At 51.7% G+C, this 27,110-nt stretch overlaps 3 protein-coding genes across 3 annotated transcripts; 1 reads left to right on the forward strand and 2 right to left on the reverse strand.

The window, feature by feature from the left end:
* Positions 1-378: 378 nt before the first annotated feature.
* Positions 379-9,439, forward strand: Tmie (transmembrane inner ear). Its single transcript, XM_021647946.2, has 4 exons — positions 379-811; positions 3,821-3,938; positions 6,546-6,695; positions 7,323-9,439. The coding sequence occupies exons 1-4, from the start codon at positions 716-718 to the stop codon at positions 7,421-7,423; spliced, it is 465 nt and encodes a 154-aa protein (XP_021503621.1). The 5' UTR covers positions 379-715; the 3' UTR covers positions 7,424-9,439.
* On the reverse strand, positions 9,435-15,669 carry Prss50 (serine protease 50). The gene is made up of 6 exons (XM_060385191.1): positions 15,524-15,669; positions 15,175-15,441; positions 12,569-12,731; positions 11,363-11,646; positions 10,175-10,341; positions 9,435-9,772 (listed from the first exon to the last, which is right to left on the reverse strand). Exons 1-6 carry the CDS (start codon positions 15,654-15,656, stop codon positions 9,533-9,535), a joined length of 1,254 nt encoding a protein of 417 aa, XP_060241174.1. The 5' UTR covers positions 15,657-15,669; the 3' UTR covers positions 9,435-9,532.
* Positions 15,670-16,826: 1,157 nt separating this feature from the next.
* Positions 16,827-26,779, reverse strand: Prss46 (Putative serine protease 46). The gene is made up of 5 exons (XM_021647903.2): positions 26,695-26,779; positions 22,314-22,491; positions 21,868-22,130; positions 20,600-20,763; positions 16,827-17,341 (listed from the first exon to the last, which is right to left on the reverse strand). Exons 1-5 carry the CDS (start codon positions 26,777-26,779, stop codon positions 17,087-17,089), a joined length of 945 nt encoding a protein of 314 aa, XP_021503578.1. The 3' UTR covers positions 16,827-17,086.
* Positions 26,780-27,110: the final 331 nt, after the last annotated feature.

A 27,110-nucleotide genomic window follows, 5' to 3' on the forward strand; every position in this document is an offset into this window, starting at 1 on the left:
GCAGGACAGTCAGCAGGGTCAGAAAGTGGTCCTCCAGCGTTTGCTGACCTTTTCTTGCAGAGCAGAAGCTGCTGGCTCTGTCCACCACACCAACATCTGGCCAGCTCTAATTATGCTGCCCCTGGCTCTCCATATTCCCCCCTCCTTCTGCTCTGGTGTCCAAGGTGACCAGAGCTGCCTCTGGGCAGGAAGCCAGCCCAGAAAGCCCAGGACATCCCTCAGTGCCTGTCACCATGGCAACATGCCCGGTCTGCCCCCTCCCAAGTCCAGTACCATTCCCCCCCCCCCCCCCAACTCAGGACGTCAGAATGGGAAGGGCCTCCTACATCAGTCGATTTCAGCCCCTCCCCTTGTTCCAAGTAGAGAAACTGAGGAAAGGGACGGGAGGCGGGGATGGGGCAGGGTGGGGGTGGGAGAGAAGCTGTTGATTAAGGACCTAACCCCTACCTCAGTGTCCTTGGGGTGGAGGGGGGGTCTGATATCCTGATATTCTCAGCAGAGTGCCACCCACGCCTACCCTCACCCCAGCAGTGATGGCGCAGGTGGTGTCCCGGGAACCTGACACCCGAGATGAATAAATGATGCGGACTCAACCGCCCGCGTCCAGAACTCTCCACCGCCACCATAACTGCCGTCACCGCCGGCCGGTGGCCAGGGGCATCAGCCCCTCGGCTCCCAGGATCTGCACGGGAGCGCGCGGCGAGGCGGGAAGAACATGGCCGGGAGGCAGCGAGGCGCGGGGCGGCTCTGGGCGCTGGGCGGAGCCGCGCTGGGGGCTTGCCTGGCAGGGGTCGCCACGCAGCTGGTGGAGGTGAGGCACCGCATCACGGAGGGCGCGGGGTGCTGGCGCCGTCCAGGCAGGGGCCTGCGGGTGCGGGGAGCTGGCGCTATCCCTTCATTTTGCTTGGTGGGGTGACACGGCCCCTAGCCCTTCACGCTTAGAGTCACTGGGCTGATGGCAGAGCGCAGCCTCTGACATCAGGGACACAAGGAAGTTCAGTGTGTCCGTGTGTGGAAGAGGGAAACAGCCTTGCCATCCAGCCGGTCTTTGTTTTCCTAGAGGATGGGGAGAGGGAACTTTCAGCTTTTTTTTTTTTTTTTTTTTTTTTTGACTTCTGTTCTAATGGAGGATATTCAGGCCCTGGATTTAGGGTATGATGGGGACCTGGTCTTTCTCTGCACAAATCCCCCAAAGGCCCCTACTGAAGGAAGGACCCAGGGACTGGAAGATCCAACCAGGTCCTAGTGATTACTGGAGCCCTGGAAGGTTTCTGAACAGGCATGTTGTGAACAGTTGCTGTTTGGAAGAGCAAAAAGAAAAAAGAGAAAAGGGCACAGGGTGGGAGAACTGGGAGGGGACAGCCCAGAAAGGAGATGAAGAAGATGGGTGGGGCAAGCTATCCCGGAGCCTGGCTGGGACCACCTGCAACCTCCCCGGCAGGAGTTAACGGAGCAGACTTAGAAGTCAGGAGCTAGAGGCCAAAAGGCCCAAGAGCCAGGGCTGAGGAGAAGTTGAGGGTGGAGCCTGGGTAGGCAAGGGCAGAGTGGAGGCCAGGGAGGCAGTTAAGAGACAGGGTGGGATGGAAGACAGAGCTGGCTATGCTCAGAGGGTTCTGAGGGGTCGCAGCTTTGAACCGGCGAGTCTGAGGACCACACCCCATGGTCCAGAGAACTGTACCCTGTGTAGTATGTCTCTTCTGCAACTGACCAGGGGTGTGGAAGAGGCTGTGGGAGTCAGGTGTCAGCTTCGGTCCCCTGTAAGGGAAGCCGGGCTGGCCTGAGCCCCATGGGCCACACTAACTCTCACCAACTGCCCTGAGGCCCCTGCCCAGAAACTGAGCTGTCCTCAGAGCAAAGGACAGCTTTGGTCAAGGCAGTTCTGAGGCAAGGAGGCTCCTCATTCCTAGGATCTCAGCAGCAGAAATCGCGTTTGGACTCCATCTGCCTCCAAGCAAGGCCTAACCCTTTCTTTCAAGGAAGCATGCTGGCATCCACAGGACTCATCAGTCCAGCCCTGGGCCATTCCTCTCCACCAGCCCGTACCTTCGAAGCAGAAGTTTTGCCTGTGCCAGGGCCTACCATAAGATGCCTGGCTGTTGCCTGTTACCCTCTAGCCAAGAGCGTGATCAGAATCTTTCAGTTAGATAGGCCAACACACCAGGCCTGTGAAACGGGGAGCAGCCGCGGCCAAACCCCCGACTCTGATGCTGCAGTCGTGAACCCAACCGCACACACATTGCTCCACGCACATGCCCTCTGCCCGTTTGTGTGTGTGTGCGTGTGTGTGTGCTCTCAAACGCTCATGCTCACTCTCACCTCCCCGTGCCATGTATCCACATACTCACCTGCCCTCACAGGGGCTTCCCAACCCACCACGGGGTATTGCCGAGTTAGTGGTATGTTATTGTCAATTTTGCCGTCAGATCGGAGAGTTCCCAGAGGCAGCTGGCATTACCCCACTCCCATTACAGGGAGAGAAACTGAGGTGCAGAATAAAGAAAGGAGCCCCATCCCAGGACTTCTTAATGAGCAGAAAAGAGCTGGGAGCCTGTGCCAGTCTACAGCTCGGCCATTCTGGGTTGCCTAGCATAGTCAGTGATCCCTCTGAGAGCCATCTGCCCTGTGGTTGGCTGTTGTTAGATGAGGAAGTACCTGGCTCCTGGTAGGTGCCTATCCATGTGTATGGACCACGGTGGGGGTGTGGAAACAGGACAGAAGCCGAGTGACAGGTGGCTTTTCTTTCTCAGATAGCCACAAGGGACGCTTCAGGCCCGTCCTTATGATTATTTAGGAAACAATGGATTGCACAAATGCCTGGCCCCACCCCCTTCCTTGTCCCTTAGTCAAGCTTGCTGACAGAGACAGGATTATATCTCTTTCTGGTCAAAAGTAACCTCTCTCATATTCCACAAGGCTCAGCCGCATTCCCTCCGGACAAACACCCAGGACAGGCTGAGAATGAAACTAAGTTGATACAGTGTTTGCCTAGCACACACAAAAACCCCAGGGTTCAATCTCCAGCACAGCACAGCATCTACAAACAACACACACACACACACACACACACACACACACACGGGAAAGCAGTAACTCCAAAACACCCCGATCAGTGATGTGTCCCCTCATTCCCCCAGAGACGACTGTATTTTCTAGAATACAGGAGACTGTCCTTTAATACCCCAGGGCAGCTCCCCTTAGACCTGAGGCATCGCTGTGCCTTCTAGAAACCACAGATAGGATGGTGTCCCTGAGCCAGGAGCCCACAGAGTCTCACTGTCCTTCTTAGCCTCACTTACAGCCTTTAGCCACCTGGTGGCGCTACGTTACTATTTTTCCCTATCCTGGCAGGCCCAGCCTTCCGTTGGCATGGCTATCAGCGAGTGGAGCGTGAGTCAGAGTGTGGACACCTGTGTCAGGACGGTCTGACCATGTAGCCCCCCGGTAGAGCTCCACGGGGAGATGAGAACAAAGCCAGCCTACAAGGGCAGCACACTGGTCAAGAAACAGGCCTTGCCTTGTCTCTGGCCTTGGTCCTGAGACCCCATGAGAGCTGGCTAGGACAGGCTGTCCACCTTTGCTCCTTTGAGCCTTGGTTCCTCATGTACCAGCCCACTCTTCTAGTCCACGTCCCTGATGCCATGGTCTGATTCTGATCACTGCTTTATTTCTAAATCTGGGACTTTCTGAGCTCTAGGACGTTGGTTGTGGATGTCTGACACTTTGGGGGGGGGATTCTAAAATGTGTGGGCTGAGTCCTTGCTGACCCCATCCCAGCCTGCTGGTCTGTGCCTGGCTCACTCCTTTCCCTCTTGACCCACAGCCCAGCACGGCCCCGCCCAAGCCCAAGCCGCCCCCACTGACCAAGGAGACCGTGGTGTTCTGGGACATGCGCCTGTGGCACGTGGTGGGCATCTTTTCGCTCTTCGTGCTGTCCATCAGTGAGTAGCCACACCCTGCCCTCTCCCCCCACCATGAGAGGGGCACAGACATCCTCGCACCCACGTTCCCTTCAGCACCCCTGGAGTTTAGAGCAGCAGTTCCTGGCAGTTCAAGTAGGCCAGGCGCTCACAAGGGGCCCACCGTGGTCTCTGGCACCTCCTCACTCGAACAAAGTCCCCGTGGAGGGCTGACGGGCCAGTGGTCACCCAGAGTTCTGCTGGACCCAGGGAAGCAGCCACACGGCAATTATGATAATTACAGGGACTCCAACCGAATCCAGGACATGTCATCTTTCCCTAAGTCTGGCCTCCTGATGCTTTTCTTGCAGTTTGGCCAATACAGAGAGCCCACACCCAGGGGCCCCAGCAAGGCCAACCTCCGCAGAGGCTCCCCAGACGCCTAGCACATGTGGCTTCCAGGCCCCGAGTCCTGCTCCTCAAGTGCCATTTTTCAGAAATGATTCATACATACTTCCTTTCAAAGCAGGGGGTCCATTCCGCTCCTCCAGTCTGGGCTCTTCCTGATGCAACCCCTCACCTCTCCCCCAATGTAAAGTTGGGGGTGGGGACAACAAAAGGCTGAATGAAAGGGCAGGCCAGGTGGGAGAGAGGGCCAGGACACAAAGACAGGGCAAAGAGAAGGCGAGGGAAGAGTAACGAGGGAAGAAACCCACTCCACCAAGGGGCACCCAAAATGGGTGATATTTGAGATCTCATGGGAGCTTTCCCAAGAGAACCCCCAGAGTTCTGGGTGGCCACAGAGAACACATCCAGACGTGAGGGGCTCTCGAGATGACATGACATTCTGATTTGCACATCCTTATCCTGGAACCCAAAGCGTCCTCCAGGGAGAGTCTTCCCTATTCCCAGATCTGACTGAAACCTAGATAGAAGGCAGCTCAGTGACGGCCCCAGAGAAAGGTGTGCTAGCAAGAGCCCCTACATCCTGAGGGAGACCACACTTGTTGTCAAGAGGCAGGGTTGGGGAACAAATGCCCCCGAAAAAGCCCCAGGGCAGTGAAAGGAACAGCTCTGGGATACGCCTGAGGGTAACAGCTAGGAACCTGAGTCTTCCCTCAAGCTTTGCTCAAGGGCTAAACAAACTACTCCTGGGGGTCTCATGTATCCCCAGCTCTTCCCTGGGCCTCAGAGCCTGACCCCAAACCCACAGTGACTCGTTTTCTTTGAAGAGAAGCAAGCAGGTCAGTGGTCAGATTGTGGAAGCCTTAGGCTAGGTAGGGCAGGCTCGGAGGGGCAGTGTGTGATCCCTTCTCTAGCTGCCAACAGCCGCCTGTTCGGCTTCTTCTGAAGCCCTGGGCTCTCAGGACCTGGCACCCACCACATGGAGCCTTGGCAGGCAGGGTCCTGAGGGTGCCATTGGGACGATAGGGAAGATGACCCAAGCCAAAAGGGTTGGAACGTGAGGATAACATGACTCCAAGGCATTACAAAGGGGTCTGGGAGAGACCAAAGCAGAGCACTTTGGGTCATAAAAGACCATTGCTGACTCAGGTCTAGCCCCAGGGAGCCATGTCCTGGGGCCTTAGTGCAGCCAGCCCCTGCCAACCTCACCCCCAGCATATTCCTGAATGCTGATGGCTCCCAGAGCCAATCATTCAGGAATCCAATCCTGTTCCCAGCAGTTTTTGGACCATTCTCCCAACCTTCCATCTAGCCATCCTTTCCATTGCTTCTCCCATTCTAAAGTCTCGGTGAGACAAATGGAACCAAAATATTTGGCTCAAGCTACACTGCTTTGGTTGAACAAGATGACCCTAGACTACCTAGGTCCGATCCATTTCCTCAAAATAGACCTGGCTTGTCTTGCCTGGGCCCTCCTTCACCTCAGTAGCTTGCCAGGAAGTTCTGTCTGGTCATATTATTTAAAATAGGAACCAGCCCCACCCCCTCCCCAGGGGCTGGGGCCACAGTGGTCAGATTTGTGGGAGCCTTAGAAAAATAAACTCGGCCCAGCCAGCCAGGTCCTGGCAGCCCTGCCCTGCCCATCACTAGACAGGCCAGCTCCATGCTCTGCCCAGTTGACGTGGGCACAGCTGTCTTTAACCAGAAAAACACTCCTGGGATAACTCCCGAAGTAAATGCCCGGGAGAGGGTCTGGGCCTTCCAGTTTCTTCCCCAGCCAGTGTGCAGCCATGTTCTCAAGGAGGCTGAGGAGGAGGCAGCCACATCCTCGGGTGTTTGAGGCACCTCAGCCTCTGCGATCAGGAGGCTGGCAAAGGAAACCTGGGGCATCTGTCAGAAGCACAGAGTAACTCTAGATAGCCATGGCTAAAGCCATACTTAAGGCCTTCACTTTACCCTCCTCCAGTACCCAGTGACTCTCAGACCAAGACAGCCTATAGAATTTGTAGGCTGGTACAAGTGAAAATCCTTACCAAGTTGCTAAGGATTTGATAGTAAAGTGTTACGCTAAGTACAGGCCGTGTGCATTTGTGTAAAGTCAGATTCACAGGGGAGGCTACCTCAGGCTCTCCCAGAGGTCTCTTATGTGAGACACGCCTCAGCAGAGGCCAGGACTAACATCTGGGCATCACTCCACCTGGCTGAGACCTTACCCCAGCCAAACCTGCTCTGACATCCATACAGTCATCACTCTGTGCTGTGTCTTCAACTGCCGGGTACCACGGACACGAAAGGAGATCGAGGCTCGCTATCTACAGCGGAAGGCAGCCAAGATGTACACAGACAAGCTGGAGACCGTGCCTCCCCTTAATGAACTCACAGAAATCCCTGGAGGTGAGTAGACGCCAGTCCCATCGCAGCTGGGACTGAACCCTGGAGCCAACCAGCTCCTCGGCCCCACTGTTCTCACCGACCCCGTCCCTGCCCTCTTACTGCATCTGGTTCAGAGAAGGATTGGGTGCTATCCTGGGAGACCAGAGTACAGAAACTGGTCAGAGGCAGGCAGCTAAAACAAGGAGCCAGTTTTCTAGCAGGAAAGTTGTCTGTATGGGGGGAGGTCAGTAAGGTCTTTGCCATAAAAGCCCAAGGACTCATGCTTGGAGTTCTAATGCCCACATTAAATAAATAAATAAATAAATAAATCCTAGTGTAAATCCTGGTGCTGGGAAGATGGTAAAAGGTTTCCTGAAGCTCACTGGCTGGCTGTTCTTGCCAAATTGGTGAGCTCCAGGCTCAATGAGAGACCTTGTCTCAAAAAAATCAAGTAAAATAGAAAGATAGAAAGCTACAGACTGCATCCAAAGTCAGCCTCTAGTCTCTGCACACATGTACACACGCGTGTGCACTCATCTTCACATGTGCATCCCAAATTAAAAAGATTTGAGGAGGAAGGGCGGGAGAGGAGAGGTTCCGGACCTTTCCCAGTCTCAACACTGTTGGCCTCTTCCCTCTCCCCTCCAGAGGACAAGAAGAAGAAGAAAAAGGACAGTGTGGACACGGTGGCTATCAAGGTAGAGGAGGATGAGAAGAACGAGGCGAAGAAGAAGAAAGGTGAGAAGTGAGTCATGTCCTGGAGGTGGCAGCTGGGGCTGGCAGGCCCTGAAGCACAAGTTCGGGCCAGGAGCCAGGCATCAGGACTCCGTGTTCATACATGGACCGTAGAGGCTGTGGTCCGAGGAGAGGCCATGGCCATTATCTCACGGCTCAAAAGACGCAGGACAAGACTTCACAGGTGTCCATCGGAGACTCTGTTCCTTTCACACCATTAGTCTGGGCACTTCTCTTGACAGTACAGAGTGGCCTCAAACTCCACTCCCCACCCGGAGAGGCTTCTGACCCACCCTTTCAGCCAGGGGCAGAGGAATGGCAGTGCAGAATGGCAGGATTGTGTGAGAACTCAAACGCATGGAGGGAGGGCTGAAGGGGGGCTTGTGACATGGACTCTCTGACATAGCAACCCCGATAGCAAGGACTTTTCCCTGAGCTTGGCAGGAATCTGTCCTTGGCTGCCAAAGTGGCCCCATTATCAGGAGAGTCCCTGACCTGGCAAATGCTAAGCTCTAGGAACAAGGTGACAGTATGATGGAGCTGAGGCCACTGGGGGGCTGGCACGAGGCCCAGAGCCTAGGGCCCTGGCTGAGGGGTGGGGTCTGAAAGATGCAGCGGGCTGAGGTCAGTGGGCTGAGTGAGAAAGCCTAGGTCTCCTCATGGGAATCAAGAGATTTAAGAAGCAGGGTAGGGGCGTGGACTATTACAGTTGCCTTTTCTATGGCCAGGACTCTAGCAGGTCATAGCAGGAGACACAGGTGGCCATCTGCCTGCTGAGTACAGCGGTATGACATACCTCTTCTGCCACAACCCTACAAAAAGAAGCGTCTCCGCCAAGAAGACAATTCAAATGCCATTGAGGCGCTGATTCTACAGGGCTCTTCCAGCATCCAAAATGAGGAGCTGGGGACTGAGCTGGGAACTGAGATCCTGGGAAGACCTTGCAGGTGGCAAGCCTGCTAGAAAGGCATCCTGAAAAGATTTGTAAATAGAGCTGGGTGCCTTCTCAGCCCCAGACATATAAAACTTCATCCTGAGATGAACTCCAACCCTGTAAATATGTTTTGCCAGGCCGCGGAGAATTCCTGTAGAAGGTAACACAATAGTCTATCTATAATAATAGGTTCCTCAGATGAGCCTCAAGTTCTCTCCCTGACCCCTGTCCCAGAGGAAAACAAACAAACAAACAAACAAACAAAAAAGGCCCAGAGGCTGAGGAACAGTTGTAGGCCTCATCCCCAAGTGGACAGGGAGGGAAATTGCCAGGGCTAGCCTGAGCTCTCCTCCACTCTACCCCACGCTCCCAACAGGCCTCTGATGGTTTGAACCTGGTGCCAGGATACACAAGAACCATTCCTCACTCCTGACATGGTCCCAGGTCATCATCCTACAAGAAGCATGCTAGCATGACATGAGGAAAGAGTACTGAGGGGGCGGAGGGATCACAGAAGGCCCCGTCACGGAAGGCAGATGCGGTTGGCTGACCTCTACCTTCAGAGCCCAGTCTATGGGGTCCTCATTCATAGAGCTGATTGGGGTACTTCTCCCCAGACAGACCAGAACTCCTCTGTGTGGCAAGGCAGCAGCAGTCCAGAGGGCGTGAGGCCACTCAAGGTCAGAGCAGCAGCTGGCGCTGCCTGTGGGAAGTGTGTCTGTTCTATCCGTCCTTTGTGTACCTGCACCTCCAGGCCCGAGGCAGGACCAGAGGGCTGTAGTATACTCTATGGAGCTTTGGGGACAATAGTCTGGAGAGTTCCAGCCACTGGCGAAAGGCAGCCAAGACCAGGGAGAGTCCAGTTCCCACTCAAGGATCACAGAAGGAACATGTCATTTCCATCTAAGGGTCTGGGAGGGGGGTCCCAGTGTCCCTAGCTTCAGCCTGGACAGTACATCCTAATTTCCCAGTGCCCCTGCACACGCACACACCCCTCTGCTTTCCGCAGGAGTCACCCCAGAGCCCCTCACCCACCCCATCGGGTATTCCTGCTTCCCACCAGAGCAGGCTCAGAAAGGAGGAGACCTGGGAAAAACAAGTGTTTAATCTCTGCTAGTCCCTGCTGGCTGAGCGCCACACCCACAGCCGAACTCCGAGGAGGAGAGCAAGGAGAGAGGCCTGGCCAGTGTCACAGAGTGCCAAGAAGGCTGAGGAGCAGAAGGAAAGCCAGGAGCAAGGTCCTGGAGGGGGCTGGAAGGGCCAGGGGCTCCCCACTAAGGCTGTCCCAGATCCACTGCTGGTAGGGAGAGATATGCTGAAAGATGGGTGGGGACTCGTTCTTCTTGCAGCCCGGGCCCCAGCTCATCATTCCCACCAGGTACCATATACCGCTGTCCGAAGTGCAGACCAAGGGCTCACCGGTTATCTCCTGTAAGGGCAGGGAAGTTAAAAGGGTTGGTGGGGGGTGAAGCCATGCCTCAGGGGGACATGGCCCCCTCAGGGAGCCAACCTAGGATGTTTGCCACCAGATTCTTTCTAAGCCCCTCTCAGTATAGCTGATAGGTGCTTCCTCACCTAGATTTCCTCCTCATAGGACACTCACTCCTCCACACCCCACTCCCTCCCAGTCTCACCCCCATCCTGTCCGGTCCACTCCCTTTCCAGTCTCTGCACCCCGTCCTCACCTGACCCCCTCTGTCTTCTCCCCACCCCTGCTTATGTTTCTCACCTTTCCTCCCTCCCCTCTCCACAGCCCTCAGCTCCGCCCCCTACCCACACCCCTCCACCCCTTGGCCCTCGGGATAAGTGAGCAAGGGACAGCGGTCCTCACATAGCAGAACTTGTCTCTGTTCTTGTCCAAGACGCAGATCATCTGCGGGGTGATGATCCGCACCAGCGAGGAGATTCTGGCCTCCCTGTGGTAAAAGTGCTCACACTTCCTGCTGTTCAGGATGGAGACTTCCTTCTCCTGAAGGGTCCGGAACTGGGGCCACCTGCCTGTGGGACGGGTCCCCATTCAGGTTTAGCCACTGGCTGTGGCCCACAGCCACCAGCTCTGTCTCTTTTGCATAGGCCACAGAGCGGCCTCCACGTCTGGGGTGTTCTCCCCTCCGTTGCCCCCACACAGAGGTGGTGGAACAGACGGTCCACACTGACCTCTTGGCTCTGCTAGTCCTCTTTTAAGTGTCTGCAAGGGCTGGGGGGGGATGAAGCAAAGTCTTTCTTTTCAAAGCCGTCCCTACAGCTTCTTTCTCACTAAGCTTCCCCAGACCCTTTTCCCCACCCCCACCCCACCCCCACATCTTCCATCCCACCCAAAATGTGTGGGAGCTCCTGGGAGACAGGAAACTTCTGATCCCTCTGGACAGGCCTCAGAATGAGTTGTTTAGGAAAAATTAGACCCTCAAGGACACAGTAAGGCATCTCTCTTGTGCCTTGCTGGCTCTATAAGGGAGTAAATACTTCCAGAACCTGTCAGAAAAATGACCCCTGGATGGGTACGGCAGGACACGCCTGTCTCGAGGATCTTGCTCCTACACTGGAATGACACTGGGGGCCACTGGAGGGAAAGAAGGATATGAGTGGACGTCGAGAGACTTTCAATGTGCGGGCAAAAACCGCATCTATTCTGGGCAGCATTTTGCAGACATGAGAACCCATTTCTCTTGTACTCTACTTGTCAATACCCTAGGGTTGTATGTGGGTGACAAGCTATCGTTTCCAGACCTCCTTGCTTTCAAGAAAGTTCTATTTACATAGGCTGGCTTGGTCCTGAGACTCTCAAGGGCAATAACGGTTCCCAGGGGCTCAATTGACCATGATATGTTCACCGACAAAACCCTCAAGGGGAAGGAGACTTGATAGACGGGGAAACAAACAAGAAAGTTGCTGGATCAGTCAGCTCCTTAAAGAACATACTCCAGAAATGTCCATCCAGGGGGCACCCCAGCCATCCTCAAGCCCCCTCTTCCCACCACCCACCCTGATGGGGGTGGGGTGGGGTGGGGCTCTTACTCACCATCCACCTGGGGGTATCCCCAGCCTGTCACAACGCAGATAGAACTGTCTTCCAGCACGTATTCCAGGCCAGGCAGGCAGATGGGCCACACATATTTGCTATACTTGAGCCCCGACTGGAGTTTAAGGAGGGCAATGTCATTGTTCCGGCCCACCCAAGACCAGTACCGCCTGGGTTGGTACCCGTTGTTTATGATGATCTGATGTACCGGCACGTCAGAGCTGGTTTCCGTCGTCTGGTTGATCCATGGGCTGCCCACCCTCACCGTATAGTTAACATGGTCCCTATGGGAACGGGGTGGGGGTGTCTTTGATCAGCTCTAGGCTCCTGCCTCGGCCCCCGACCCTGCCTTCCGTACCACAGTGGCCCTCCAAGCAAATCCAGGCAGGCCACCTCCTGCTTCAAGGGCCCCCTGAGCCTACTCCTCATCACAGACAGAGCCCTGCGCACACTGTGCGGTCCTCCTCATCGTGTGGAAAAGGAAAGGGAGACTCAAAAAAGTGCCCCGGCCTGCTCAGGATGCACGTTTGGGGATGGCCGAATTGGGATGTGGACTCCAGTCACACGCTCTGGGTTTTTGTGCCTGTCTTGCATGTGGAGAGGTAACAGAGTCCCCGTGTAGTGACCATGGCCTGGATCTCAAGCCACCTTCTATGAGATACCTCTAGAAGTCACCAGGTTTCTCCTATGTCAACCCGGAACATGCCTTCACCGGTCAGTCCTCAGGGGAAACATACATGCTACTCTCAGGAACTCCCTGGCCCCAGAACATTGGCACATCCACACAGTTTAGGTCTATCTTCTTATCTCTAGCCCACCTGAGAGGTTCTAAGTCAGGGCCCCTCTCAGTGGGAAGGTAGACACTATTGACTGACAGGAGGGAGGAGAGCAATCGGAAGCAAAGAGGGTGGAATGAAGGAGCTGGGGCCTTCTGAACCCTTGTTCTTCCTCACCTAGAGAAAGACTGCACAGGACTGAAGGGTAGGGAAAAGAGAAAAAGCTGTGTACCCACCGAAGGCCGAGCCCCAGGAAAGGATCTGTGAGACTCAACCCTCCCTTGCTCAGAGTGAGGGTGAGGTTGGGCTGGCTCTGTGGGCTGCACACAGGACATAGCTGCTAATTAATGGGTCACCTGGAGGAGTGACTACATCTCATCTCTGGCATTCCAAAGGTCTTTTCCACCCACCCACCTGGACCCCAACTCACTGGATCAAGCAATGGGCCACGGTCAGCACCCACTTGGAAGAAATAAGGATGCCAGCACAGATGTGTGTGCCGTTAGCCTGCACGCTGACCATCCACGGCCACCTGCGGGTCATGGCTTCTGGGTCCCTGAGAGTAGGGTCTGGCTCGTGGGAGTAGCCACAGACTAAAGAGAAGAAAAGAGCTTGATGAAGAATGAGCTCACCCAGCCACATCTTATGGCTCTGTCCCCCCTTGCCCCTCCCTCCAGCCTCTCTAGCCACCCACCTGCACTTACCCAACCTTTTTTTATTTCTCACTATGACATGATGGCATCCACCTATGGACATCCCCAGCTCCAGAAAAGCCTCAGCACTGTCCAGATACCTATTTCTTTGTTTCTACAGCTTGGGCCCTAGAGCACCCCAATAGCCAGCCTAGGATATGACTCGGCTTCAGCCAGACCCTTCATAAATGTATTTCTATCTGGCTCCAGATCCCTTCTCCTATTTGACCCAGTGTGGACCCCTGCCCCTTCTTTGGGAGTCCCTTCTTGGGATTCATGGAGATAAAGATAGATGACCCAACCATAAAACAGGCTGTATAAGGGAGCAGGCACATCCGGAAGAGGAAATGTGGCAAATGCCGAGGAAGCTTGCCTGGCCTCCTCAGGACTCGGGAGATTCCGCCTTAAGCTATATCACATGCCTGTCTGTCAAAAGCTAAGTGTTTGTGATGCCAAATTGCTGGTGAGAATTCTAGGCCATGATGCACCTTCCTGCAGAGGGGAGTGCCAACTGCTGAGGGCACTTTGGAAAAAGTTTTGAAAACTGAAGATGGAAACTAGAGAGATGGCTCAGTTGTTAAGAGCACTGGTTGCAGTGGTGGGGCATGTCTTTAATCCTGGCACTTGGGAGGCACAGGCAGGCAGATCTGAGTTTGAGGCCAGCCTGGTCTACACTGCAAGTTCCAAGACAGGCAGGGCTACACAGAGACCTGTCTCAAAAAATAAATAAACAAAACAAAACAAAAAGCACTAGCTGCTCCTCTTAAGCATAGGAGTTGGTCCCAGTATGCACATGGTGGCTCACAATCATTTGAGTTTGGGGAGAGCTGGTGCCCTCTTCTGGCCTTCAGAGGTACCAGGCACATAAGCAGTGCACATACATGCATGCAGGCAAAACACTGGATGCATAAAAATAAATAAAGGAAATTCCCAGTTATTTCCATTCGTGAATTTTCTAAACAAACCAATGGATTGTGAGACCAAGTAAATGGGCCTTGGCCAGCATATTTATGTATTTGTTTATATATTTACATATTCATTTGTAGTGGTGGGGATGAAATTCAGGGCCTGGTAAATTGCACTGAGTCTATCGTTCTTGTGTGGGTGGGTGGACACACACGCACTCCTGTGTGCATGTGGAGGCCAGAGGAGAAATTTGAGTGTTCTCATCACTCTCTGTTATTCTCTTGATACAGGGTCTCTCACTGAACCCGAAACTAGATCAGCAGCCTCCTCAGCAAGGGACTGGGGTCCCAGCAATCTCCTGTCTCCACTCCCCACTCCGCTACCTACACCCCAAAGTGCTGGGGTTACTGGAGCATGAGACCAAACCCACTGAGCCTTTTACATAGGTTGTTCTGGGGTTTTACCTCAGGTTCCCGTGTTTGCGTGGCAGGAGGTCTTATCCCCCGAGTTACCTCGCAAGCCCACCACAACATTTAAAAATTATAGTCTCAGCCAAGAGACTATCAGCAGTACCACACATAGTACCTGGGCGTCCCCTGCTAGAATTTTCTGAGGCAGTTGAATGCCGGGATAATAACTATTTCTTACGTGGGCCTTAACTACAGACCATTGCTTACGCGAAAGTATACCAAGTGCACTGGTTAGGTTTAACTGTCAACTTGACCCAGCAGAAGTCATCCGAAAGAAAAGCCTACACCCACGAATTGTGTAAATCAGATTGGCCTGTGGGTAATTTAGTGGGTTAGGATGGCACAAGCCTGTGTAGAGGGGCGCCAGGGTAGAGTGGCACCATCCCTAGGCAGGCGGCCCTGGGCAATCTAAGAAAGCTAGCTAAGCATGATTCTATGAAGGAGCAGGCCAGCATGCCGCCTTCCTCCAGGTTCCTGGCCTGACTTTTTCCTTCTGTGACCTGGAAGGGTAAGCAAAATAAAGTCCCTACCCCCAAGTTGATTTATCACACCAACAGCAAGGAAGTTAGAATCCCAGGTGTATCCTGAAGATACCACAAAAAGTCTCACACAGCCCTCATGGAATTGAGCTGTGAATTCCAGGCTGGGTTCCCCAAGACAAGTCAAAGAAGGACTGCAGCTGCCAGAGAGGCATCTGGGTGCTTGAACACCACACACACACACACACACACACACACACTCACCACTCCCAGCGCTGGCTTTGACTCTCCTCTTCCCTGTACCCTGTTTACCTCACCACGCTGGAAGACTTGTAAGCCAAGGCCTAGTCCAACCTTCAGCGCTCAATAAACATTTGTACAGGGATGTTCCCTTCCATCTACTCAGAGGGCCCTCGATCCCTCGACCCTTCGACCTCAGGGATCAAAAACTCCGTAAGAGCTCTCTGTCAGCTCCTGCCCAGTACTCACAGGGGAGGCTGATGTGTTTCGTGCTAAGAACGGACCCGGTAATGCCCGAAGTGCGCGAAGTAGTGCCTGAAGAAGTGCCCGAGGCGCCTGGTGGTGGCGTAGGGACCGAGCCGGTAATGCCCGAAGTGTCCAAAGTGCCTGGTAGCGGAGTCGACAGAGCCTGCCGGGGATGGCGAACCCTGCCTGAGGGACTGGTGGCTCTGGAGGTACAGGGCCTTGTCCGGACTGTGGACAGCGCCCCCGGGGATTCGTCTGCAGCCAAGCAGCCTGTGGAAATTCAGCGGGTCAAAGGCGGGTCAGAGGCGGCCGTGTTGGAGGGGGGGGGGCGCCGGGGAGTGGGCGTGCTCACCTGCCGGCCGCCGAGGCAGGAGCAGCAGCAGCAGCAGCAGCAGAAGGGCGCGGGTGCGGGCGCGGGCGGTCCCGGGCACGCGGAGGCCCTGAGGGCCCTGCCCACGGACCCCGGCCCAGCACCACGGCTCCATTGCGCGGCTAGGTTCCTCCACAATGGCGCCCTCCATCGGGCGCCTCAGGGCGCTTCGGTGCTCCGCCTGCGTGGCGCCCCCTGGGTGCTACTCGCTGGGACGCTCCTGCCGAAAGGCGCGCTAGTCTTCTGGCTAGGATCTTTCCTCAGTCTTGTGGGCCCTTTCTCTGGGACACTTTGCCTCAGCTCAGCTAGTTTCTAAGCTTCCGAGCTATCTCCACCAGCAGCAGCAGCAGCTAGAGGAAGGCCAACCCGACCTGTCAATTCCCCTACGCCCCTCTGCTGGCATCCGTTCCTTCCCCGTGAGCGCTAACAGCACAAGACATTGTCCCAGGGCACTGAGGTGAAGCAAAGTAATGTGTTCATTAGGGCCTCACTGTGAAGCCCAGCCTCGTCTCAGACTCACAACGAGCCTGCCTTGACCCCCAAGTGCCGGGATGATAGGTATGAGTCCCTGAACTAGGCTTCAATAACAGCTTTTAAAGGCTTACTGAGGACAGAGGGCTATAAGGGAGATGTGATGATATCCATTGGTCAACAGTGAGAGCAGGTCACTGTGTTCGACCATTCGGGGAACACGTTAATGGTTCGGCAACATAGTTAATACATTTAAAAAGTAATGGAGAGTACTAATGGTAGTGTTGGTGCAAGGAGATTAAATTTTTTTAGCCTAATAGACAAAGTGAAAGTAGGAACAAGTTGGAACATTCTTACTTTTGTCTTACTTACACCCTTGGGAGAAACACCTCTGAGCCATCTCTCCAGCCCCCAGAAAAGATATTCTCAGAGACACAGGGAAGGGGCCTTGGGAGCCACTAACTACTGTTCACAGAACAGAGATTTTAAGTCCCAGTCAGCAAAACGGAAACTACAGGCTGGAGAAATGGCCCAGTAGTTAAAAGTGTGTACCACTCTTTCAGAGGACCTAGTTCAATTCCCTGTAGCCACACCAGTTGGCTCCCAACCTCTTGCAACTCCAGCTATAGGGGAAATATGACCCTTGCCTCCATGAGCACCTATACCCTTGTGGACAAACAGACACGTGAAAGCAATCTTTTTTTTTTTTTTTTTTTTTTAAAGAGGAAACTACAAGGGAAACAAAGGAACACCCTCCCAAGATCACACAACACTTTTAACAGACAAGGAGTAAGACTATCAGAGAAGACTCATCTTGAGAAACAACCAGGCTTTATGAGGGGGTATTTTAAAGGGCTTTGGGTCAAAGTCAAGAATGTGAAAACTTCAGGTGGCTCAAAAGGTTCAAGAGCATCTTCATTGAACTAGGAACAAAACCCACAGTGGGTCTAGGACCCTTCCCCAAAGTCCCTCTGTCCTGAAGTCCTGTTCAGCCTCTGGTGTCCACTTCTTTTGAGGGTGGAGCAGAGAGGAGGGAGAAGTAGCCTCTGGGAGTGACTGTTCTGGAAACACAGCTCACAAGAGCCACAGGGAGCCCAAGGATACCAGCAGAATGTAGCCAGTGAGGATCAGCGGGCTCAGGAAGGGAGGGACAGCCATACTGGTGAATCTCATGTCACTGATTTGTTTCTTGATCCAGTGGGTGAAGTGGGAGGTGCTGGTGTAGATGCTTGGGAATTGGCGACCGCCACAGCCAAAGTTCCAGCTCACCACTCCCATCTGGATCCAGGTGTTGTTTATCTGGCAAACCAGGGAGCTGCCGGAGGTATCCTGCAGGGGAGAGTAAGGAAGGCTTCAAGCAGCAGTGGCAGTATTTGCTAGATTGGCCTCAAGGACGAGACCTGGCTACAAGCCTGTTCTGTGACACACAAAGTCCATACTAAGGTTCAAGCGTGAGACCACACTGGCCTCTTCGCTATTCGGCTAGCTCTCTGTTAAGCCCTCCTAAAGCCCAGGCGGGCCTCCAGCGTACAACTGTTGATCTTTGCCACAGTCTTGCTTACAGATGGAGATCAGCTCCCCTGCTTGAGTGCACAGACAGGTGAATGCCGAAGAATGACATTTACGCTATCATACATCAAAAGGCAACAAGAGCTTCCTTAAAAAAATTTTTTTTAATTCTTTTTATACACTTGCATTGTCATCCAGTGATAAAGCATTCAGCTAGGATGCATGCAACCCTGGGTTCTATCTCTGACAAAAAGAAAAGGGGCTGCGTGTATGTCTATCTGTATTCCTCCGTGACATTTGAAACTTTTATGAACCAGGAAAGAGTTCAATTCAATATATAAATATCAAAAGATTCCCAGGGCATGATGTTCTAAGTGCACATAAGACAATTAAGGAAAATATGATAAAGTTCTGCCTAAGGACATGAAAGGAGACCTTCTCTAGTGCACTGAAACACATTTTAAAGAGAAGCTTTAATGGAGCAGGGTACCGGGGGTGCACGCCTTTAGTCCCAGCACTCAGAATGCAGAGGCAGGTAGACTTCTGAGTCTGAGACCAGCCTGGTTTACAGAGTGAGTTCCAGGACAGCCAAGGCTGCACAGAGAAACCCTGTATTGAAAAACCAAAAGAAGCAGCAGCAGCTTTAATGAGCTGTAGAGATGGTTCCTAGGTTAATAAGCATGTACTGCTCTTCCAGAGGACCCAAGTTTCCCCAGAACCCAAAATGGGTGTCCCTAACTACGTAGCTCCCAGGGATTGGCACCTCTGGCCTCCATGGCCACCCACCTGCATATGGACTAAGCCACACAGAGACCACACACACATAATTAAAAATAAAAATGAAATCTTTTTCAAAAAGAAACTTCAAAATCCACAATCCTGGAAAGGAAAATGTTCCATCTAATTACATCTAAATAAAGAGCACGAGGGAAGTAAAGGACACCAAATATTGTTGAAAATAGATGATAAATCAAGATGGGACATTTAGGGAGAGGGGTGTAACCCAGTTGGTAGAATGTTCACCGAAGATGCACAAGGACCTGGCTGTGATCCCGAGAATCACGTGAACTGGACACGGTGGCATCCTCATAATCCTAGCTCTCAATCAGAAGCAGAAAGATCAGATGTTCAATGTCATCCTTAAGTATGTCAATGTCATCAACATAGAGTTCGAGGCCTGTTAGTCTGGGCTACATGGATCCCCTTCTTAAACAAACAGACATTTAAAAAACAAAAAACAACACAAAACAAAACAAAAAACACCTCCAAAGAAGAATATGAGGTGATCTGGATACATAGGACAATATTGTTTATATAAAATAAACTATCTACTAGCACTAAGTATTTTTTGGAGACAAACATCTTTAAGGACATGCATTAAACAGATAGGAGGAGACAGATGCCTAAAACAGAAAAACCAAGCCTGCCATAGTGAAGCCAGCAAATGTATATTGGAGTCCTGCTAGAGATTTAGAGGAAGCAAGAGCACATAGAAAGAGACACTAGGGGACAGACAGACAGACATCTTTTGTATGTGAACACTTTCTTTTCACCCAAAAATAAAACTGTAACTCAGCAACACATACTTTTTCAATGGAAAAAAAAGTTAACCTTCAAAAATGTTACAGTGGAAACAGAATTTAATTCTATACTTGAATGTAGAAGCATGGGATGCTGCAAAGTTCATATGATGTGGCCTAAACATCGCAAATTCTAGTTAGAGACCACATTAAGTTTTAGCACCAAACAAGAAGGAAAATAAATTATTCACTGGTATTAACAGTCATTTGTCACTGAACACTAGGCTCAAAATACTTAAGAAAGGAATTACTAAGAATAATCCATGTATTAGAAAGCAAAGGACCAGCACTCAGAGAGGCGGAGGCAGGCAGATCTCTGTGAATTCAAGGCCAGCCTGATCTACAAAGCAAGTCCAGAGCAGCCAAGGCTACACAGAGAAACCCTGTCTCCCTGTCTCAAAAACAAAAACAAAAAAAGCAAGCAAGCAAATGAATTGTTATCTTGTAAAATGATGCTGAGGTGTGGTGGTGGTGATGGTCTGAGTAAGAATAGAGAAGAAAACCTGTACCCAGAGAAAAACGTTTTCTCCCAGAACGTTAAGAAGCAGTGCTGATGCTGACAGAATGAAACCATTTCTGCAAAACTGTCTGCCAGCGCCTGACCCAGATCTGCAGGCGTGCTCAGGAGCGCTAAAAACGGCTTACAGAACTGGGCCTGGGTGGGTGGTAGGATTTTAATACCACCACTCCGGCATGCAGAGGCAGGTAGATCTCTGTGAGTTTAAGGCAAGTCTGCCTGGCTAAATGGTGAGTTCCAGGCCAGGTAGGCTGCTTAGTGAGAGCTGCTCTAAAAACTAAAAATTAAAAAAACAAAACAAAACAAAAAAAAAACAAAGAACTGTCCATGGGTAGGAACAAAACAAACAAACAAACAAAAACAAAAACCCTGTAGTGGTTTGAATGAGAATGTCCCACCCACCCGCCCACAAGCTCATGTTTGAATACTTCCTTTGGAAGGGTTAGGACATGTGGCCTAGTTGGAGGAAGTACATTACACAGAGCAGGTATTGAGGCTTCAGAAGCCTCCTACCATCCTCTGTTTCCTGTCTGGGATTCCAGATGTGAATGCTCAGTAGCTGTTCCAAAGACAGGCCCACCTGCGTACTGCCATGCTCCATGCTGTGATGGTGATGGACTACCAGTTCTTCTAGAACTGCAAATAAACTCTTTGCTGAAGGGCCCTAGTCATGGTGTTTTAGATTAGTAACAGATAACTAATACAACTCTTCTCCTCCCCCCACCCCCATATTGGAAAATGGGAGCTCAGACTTTTGTACTGAGTCTTTGGTGGCCACATTTAAAGGAAAGTGAAGCCAAGAACTGAGGATGACACATGCCTTTAACCCCTGAAAGACACCTGGAAGACAGAGGCAGGTGGATCTCTGTGAGTTTGAGGCCAGCCTGGTCTACACAGTGAGTTCCAGCGCTATGTAGAGAGACCTCGCCTCCGTATGACCCCCACAGTGCCTGCTCGCCCAGCCGCCTGCACCTTCCACACCTGACAAGTGTCCAGGCCCCATTCTGAGCTCGCACACAGCATGTCATTTCCAATGAACGCCTTCTGGCTCTTTGTCAGGAGGAACTGGTACCGATGATTGCAGATCTCGTTGTTCATGATCCTGACAGCCAAGCCCTGGAGATTGTAGGGACCCTTTGAGGACTCTATGGAGAGAAAGATCTAGTCATGGCCTCAACTTTGGAACCTATTTCCAACCCAGAGTCATTCACATTTGTGCACATGAGAGGCAGGGTCTTCTGAGCTGTCCATTCATAAAAGCTGAAGTTTGCAGCCTAACTTTCAAAAGCGTCCCCACTTATTAAAAAACTGAGGATGGCACACCTCCCTTAATCCCAGGGATCTCTGTGAGTTTGAGGCTAGCCTGATCTACATAGTGAGTTCCAGGACAGCCAGGGCTATGTAGAGAGACCCTGCCTAAGAAAACAAAACAAAACCAAACAAAACTAAAAAAAAAAAAAAAAAAAAAAAAAAAAAAGTTAAGCAAAGTCTCTCAAAGGGCTTGGAGTAAACGCAGGGTTCCAAGTGAGAACAAGGAGATACTTTCCCAACAATTCAGGTTCTGTGAGGGTGAGCGTTGGTTCGCTGCTCCTGGGAAAGGTGGCAAAACCCTAGAGGGGTTCTGCAGAAAGGTTGGCAGGACTCCAGATAACACCAAAAGGGCTGCATCTCCAAGAATTATGGGTACATACTGACTAGAGAGGCCACGTCAATGCCTCATCATAGCTGCTGACACAGACCCCGGATGAACAGCCAGAGTTTTCATTTCCTACTGTGCTGCAGGCTAAGGATCTGGTGTGGGATCTAACTTGACTTTGGGGGTTGGTGGGGTGGCTTAGCAAGTACATCAAGCTTGGTGACCTGAGCTTGATTCCTCAGGACCTGTCTGGTCGAAAGAGAGAACCAACTCCTTGAAGGTTGTCCTCTGACCTTCAAGTATATGCTGTGGTATATGTACACCCCCCCACACACAGATAGACAGATAGACAAGACGACTGACAGACAGATAGGTAGTTTTCATTTCCTACTGTGCTGCGGGCTAAAGATCTGGTGTGGGATCTAACTTGACTTTGGGGTTTGGAGACCGAGGTCCTCAAAGGCCACTTGTTTCTCTTATATGCAAACACTGTGTATATCTTTGGGCTCGGGAGAAGCTTGCAGAGTGAGAGAGTAAATGAAGTGAATGAGTGACCCCATGACAGTGTTCTGCAGAGACAGGTGTCTTGAGACATCTGCTCCACAGCACTCACCTTTAATCTTGTCTTGTCCCCACCCGATGACCCAGCACATGGTGCCAACAGTTGGCTTGAAATTGATGGTGGGGAGACAGACCGGCTGGACGAGAGGGGACCAGGAGAGAGCGTACTTGAGCTTCAGGAGGGCAATGTCCTGAGACATTTGATTGTTGAAGTTCTCGTGAATCAAAATGCTATTGACTAGGAGTGCTGAGGTGCTGTTGTCTGGGAGGTGCTGGACTCCCACCTTCACAGTGTAGTTGGCCGGGTTCTTGGATCTGCAGGCCCAGAGAAGACACGGATCACCAGGCCTAAGGCCGTGAAGAACCAGAGAGATCGGGTTCTAAGAACTAGGCTGCCTGGGGTAATGTCCTCCACTCCCAGATCCCCAGATTCATCAGGAAACCCCTGCCCCCAGGCCTGAAAGCAAAGACCCCAGACCAAAATGCCCCCAGGCTGACCTTTGTAAGCAGTGTGCAGCTGTGAGAATCCATTGGTGGTGGATGATGGAACCACTGCAGACATATATTCCCAGAAAAAGGATGCTTACCTGCCATGGCCACTGCCCTACCTCCACCATCTTTCCATTTACCATCTTGCAAGTTATATTAGTCTGACCACAGGACCAGAACCAGGGCGCTGAGGAAAGAGGTGAAGAGAGGAATGCAAAGGATAGCTCTCAGGCCATGGTAGACTGCATCTTTCAGCTGTGTCCCGAGTAGCCACTGCCTTCTGCTAAAGTTGGGAAGGACTGAAGCTACCACCTCACAACTGGCAAGTGCAGACCCAGGGGCAGCAGGCAGCCCTGTTATAAACAAAACCCCCGACAACAGAGACCAGACAACTTGTCTGACACCTTTTATGGTTATGAGCAAATACCCCAGAGCCCATTCCTGCCCATAGTATGTACATATGACTCAGGGAGGAAGAGGAGGAGAGAATCACTAGAGGGTGAGATAGTCAGTGGAGGGCAAGTGGTGGGGCCTAGTGTTCAGGACTCCTGTTGGTTGTATCTAAAAATACATGGATAGTAATTTTTTTTTCTTTTTGGTTTTTTTTGAGACAGGGTTTCTCTGTGTAGCCGTGGCTGTTCTAGAACTCACTCTGTTGACCAGGATGACCTCAAATTCAGAGGTTTGCCTGCCTCTGCCTCCCAAGTGCTGGGATTAAAGGTGGGCAGTGTGTGCACCACTGCCTGGCTTCAACTTCCTTCTTTCTCATTCTTCTTTTCTTTGTTCTTTTTTTTTTTCTTTTTACAGTGATGTTTTATTGTACAACTATAGCCAACAGCCATAGCTCCTACCCAGGAGACAGAGAAGCTTGACCTCAAGAACAGGGAGAGGAGAGTAGGAGCTTACACTGGACTGGAGATGAGATTGAGATTTTATTTCATTTTGTTTTGCTTTTTTATCAGTTTGTTCTACTTTATGCATATGGTGTTTTGCTTTTATGTATGTAGCCCAGGCTAGCCAGCCAAAATAACCAAAGGTGATTATGTAACCCTGATCTTCCTTTCTCTATGTCCCAAGTGCCGGGATTACAGATGTGTGTCATCGTTTCCAGTGAGAGTGAGGTTTTGTCGTTGTTGCTTTAAGTGGAACCAGCTGGACTGGTATTTAATACTAATTCTTTATGAGGATTTCAAAACTAATAACTGAATAGTACAAAGGAGAAGAAAGGGACTAATTATTCTGTAAGTGAGGGTTACAGAACAAGATTATAGAAACATGAGCTGGGTGTGGTAATGCACACCTTTAATCCCAGCACTTGGGAGGCAAAGGTGAGCAGACCTCTGTGAGTTCGAGGCCAGCTGAGGCTACACAGTGAACCCTTATCAAGATGGGAAGGAGGGGTTTTTGGTATGGTCTTCTGCATGCCTCAGCTGTCGAATGAGCAATCACATGCGGTCCCTGAGCTCCTCAGACAGGTGGAAGTGGAACTATTTTCCACCATCACAAGCTATAGAGTCTATTTCCATCAGCAGAACACCATGCAGCGTAGAGCAGTGTCAGGACCTAACAGTGACAGAAAAGACGGGTCTGGGGAACTGTGGCGGGAATGGTGGTGGTGGGGTTAATAAATAGCACAATATCTAGGACAGACTGTATTCATTAGCAGAAACGTCAACAAGATTCTACCTGGTTGAAGACATTATGGTGTGGAAGTAATTTGAGCTCCCCTCCGAAGGTCCTCAAGGAGGGAATGATACAGGGGGGTATTTAGACCTTTAAGAGGTGGGGCTTAGGGTTGGGGAGATTGCTCCATGAGTAAGGTGTGGTTGTGCAAGCGTGAAGACTTAAGTTTGGATTCACAGCCAGATGAGGCAGTGGACACCTGTAACCCCAGCACTCGGAGGCAGAGACAGGTAGATTCCAGGGCCTCTCCAGGCTGCCAGTCTGACTGATGCAGTGAGTTCCGGGTTCAATGAAAGACCTTGTCTCAAAAAAGCATGGTGGGGAAGTGCCTGCGGAAAAACGTCTTGTTGTCATCCTCCAGCCTATAAATGTGCTCACCTTGGCGAACATGCTCAAACACGCATGTGCACACAGAGGAGGACACATGTTCTCAGAGGAGACTAGAACCCCATGCAGCCTCCCTCTGTTTCCTGACTTCACGTAAGTTGTCACTCTCAGGACAGGTGGTTGCTATCTTCATTGAAAGTCCCTTCTCACACCTGACCTTCAGCCCACGTGACAAATCTTTAGACTTTGAAAGCTGCCGACTAAATATAGCTTTCTATTTTATTTTCTTGTAACGACACAAAACTAGTGCCAAGACCGCCGTGTCTGAGTTAGTTCACACTGTGTGTCCCTAGCTCCTGCCACTGTCCGAGGTAAGTGGCCTGCTCCCTGGCCATGGACTCCTGTGGCCAGAACGCTTCTACTTTCAACTCCCGGCCTTCCACAGGGATCCACAGGCACCGCACAAACCCCCAGGTCTCCAGGGTACTGCCTTACTTTCTCACCGCTCCGCTGTGTCTAGGTCCCATCTCCATGCCTTTAATCCCCACCCCAACCCCAGAGAACCACATTCCTGGACTTTCTCAGACACCATGGTGAGTCATAGCTATCTTTTGTCGCCTTCTGTTTCTTCTTTATGGCCACTGTGGGGGTTTTCAGTGAGAATGGCCCCCATAGGCTCATATATTTGAATGCTTTTCCACAGTTGGTAACTGTTTGAGAAGGATTAGGAGGTGTGGCCTTGTTGGAGGAAGTGTGTCGCTGGGGGTGAGCTTTGATGTTTCAAAAGCCCACACCAGACCCAGTCTCTGCCTGCAACTCAAGGACCAAGTGTAAGCTCTAAGTTCCTGCCCCAGCACCATGCCTGCCCGCCCGCGGCTATGTGTCCAACCTTGATGGTCATAGACTAAGCCTCTGAAACTGTAAGCAAGTCCTCAGCTAGATGCTTCCTTTTATAAGTTGCCTTGGCCGTGGCGTTTCATCACAGCAGTAGAAGAGTGACTAGGACCTTTTTGTTTCTGATTCCCAACCAAGATTGTTCAGTGCGGGCGGTCAGGAGGGGGCTTAAGAAGTTTCTTCTTTCTCTTCCCATAAGGCTGCAAGCCCAGAGAGAGACAAGGTTCTGCAGAAAGAGCTCACCATGCCCACAGTGACACCTCGGGGGCTGAGGCTAGCCCCCTCCTCAGTGTTCCCCATCCTCTGTAAGATCCTTGGGTCTCAAAGAACAGCTCTTTCTGAATCTTGTGTCCAAGACAGCACTGACCCCAGCCTTCCTCTAAACCCTACACAGGACTCGTGGGATTCAGTCTGGAGAGGCCAACGTCAAGAACCAGCACCAAGTGGGTTGTTTTAAATATTTCTATTTTTTTCTTACTCTGTATATGTGTGGATGTCTGTGTGTATGTCTATGTGTAGGTATGTGCATCTGAATGCAGATGTAGGATCCTGTGGAGCTAGATTTATAGGCAGATGTGAGCTACCTCAGATGTGGGTGCTGGAAATCAAACTTGCCATGATGGGTGATTTGGGGTACAGTGTGCTGCAGATCAACCCAGTCCCAGGCACGATGTCACCCTTCCACCTGTAGCCTACATTCGGGGATTCAAACGGATCCCTCTTCAGACCTCAGCACTCTTTCTTGAAGTTCTAGAAGCTAGGCAACCCCACCGAGAAACGGGATCCCAATGCCTCTTTCCTGCGTTCATAGGTGGCCACAGGAAAGATGAGTGCTGGCTCTGTGGAAGCCGTTCCTGTGAGGTCAGAGCCGACTCATCAGAGGCAAAGCAGTCAGCTCCCATGCCTGCGCCTAAAGCTGCGCATACCCTAACCACCCCCAAAGCTTCACTAACACTTGACGGGAGTAGGTGACTGAGGGTAGGGCTCCTCCTACGAAAACTACCTTTCTCAGGAAGAGCCTGGATATACTCTGCCACCCAGATATTTTCAACCCCAAAGCACCTATTGGAAACTGTTCTTGAGGCCTAGTTCTACTGCTCATAAACTTCTAAACTGGACCTGGGTTTCCTGTGTGAAACAGAGGCCCCACCATACGGCACTGAGGTGTACATTGTCTCACCAGGGAACTGATGTAGAGTGAGAGGACACTCAGACAGCACAGACATTGCCACAAGCCCCCGAGACTCCCAGACAAGTTCATCCATTCCATGGATGTTAGTCTGTTCCGTGCTTTTCTTCCTCCATCTGTTTGTGGTCACCCTGAAAACCGAAGCTGGCCCCACCATGTGTGGGTCATATAGGTCACCCCCTAAGTTTCCTGAGAATGTACCCATCTCAGAACTGAATGGTGGAGGCCCTACAGGCATGAGAACAGCCGATGTAGACCCCAGGCTGTCAGATCTCCTGGCCTCTCTCTATGTCCTACCTTCATCATATGGCAGACTGTCCAACCGGGCAGAAAGAACTGATGACGGGAGAAGACCGTGAGGATCCACAGATCCACACGCCATGGTAAGGACCACTCAGCCCTTGTTGCTCCTTAGAACAAGATGGGCGTCTCCATGGTGCGCGGATTCTAGAACTCCGTCGTTCAGGGACGCAGAGAGCCGGTGTCCGCTCGAAGGCAGGGGCTCAGCCTGCTGAGGCAGCCTCAGGGGTCAGCCACAGCCATGAAGGGAGGATGTCGGAGACCTCCCTGGAACAGTGTTTTGGGGCCTCAGCACTGAGCCTGTGGCCATGTCTGGTCCATTACAGTGTCCCCTGAGGCCAGCTCTCAGCAATGCCCTTGATGACATTCTCATGCCTATCTCTGAACCTGAGACCTTGTCCTTTGTCTGCTCC

The sequence above is a fragment of the Meriones unguiculatus genome, chromosome 6 (genome assembly GCF_030254825.1).
Source record: "Meriones unguiculatus strain TT.TT164.6M chromosome 6, Bangor_MerUng_6.1, whole genome shotgun sequence".
In the NCBI taxonomy this organism is placed as follows: Eukaryota; Metazoa; Chordata; class Mammalia; order Rodentia; family Muridae; genus Meriones; species Meriones unguiculatus.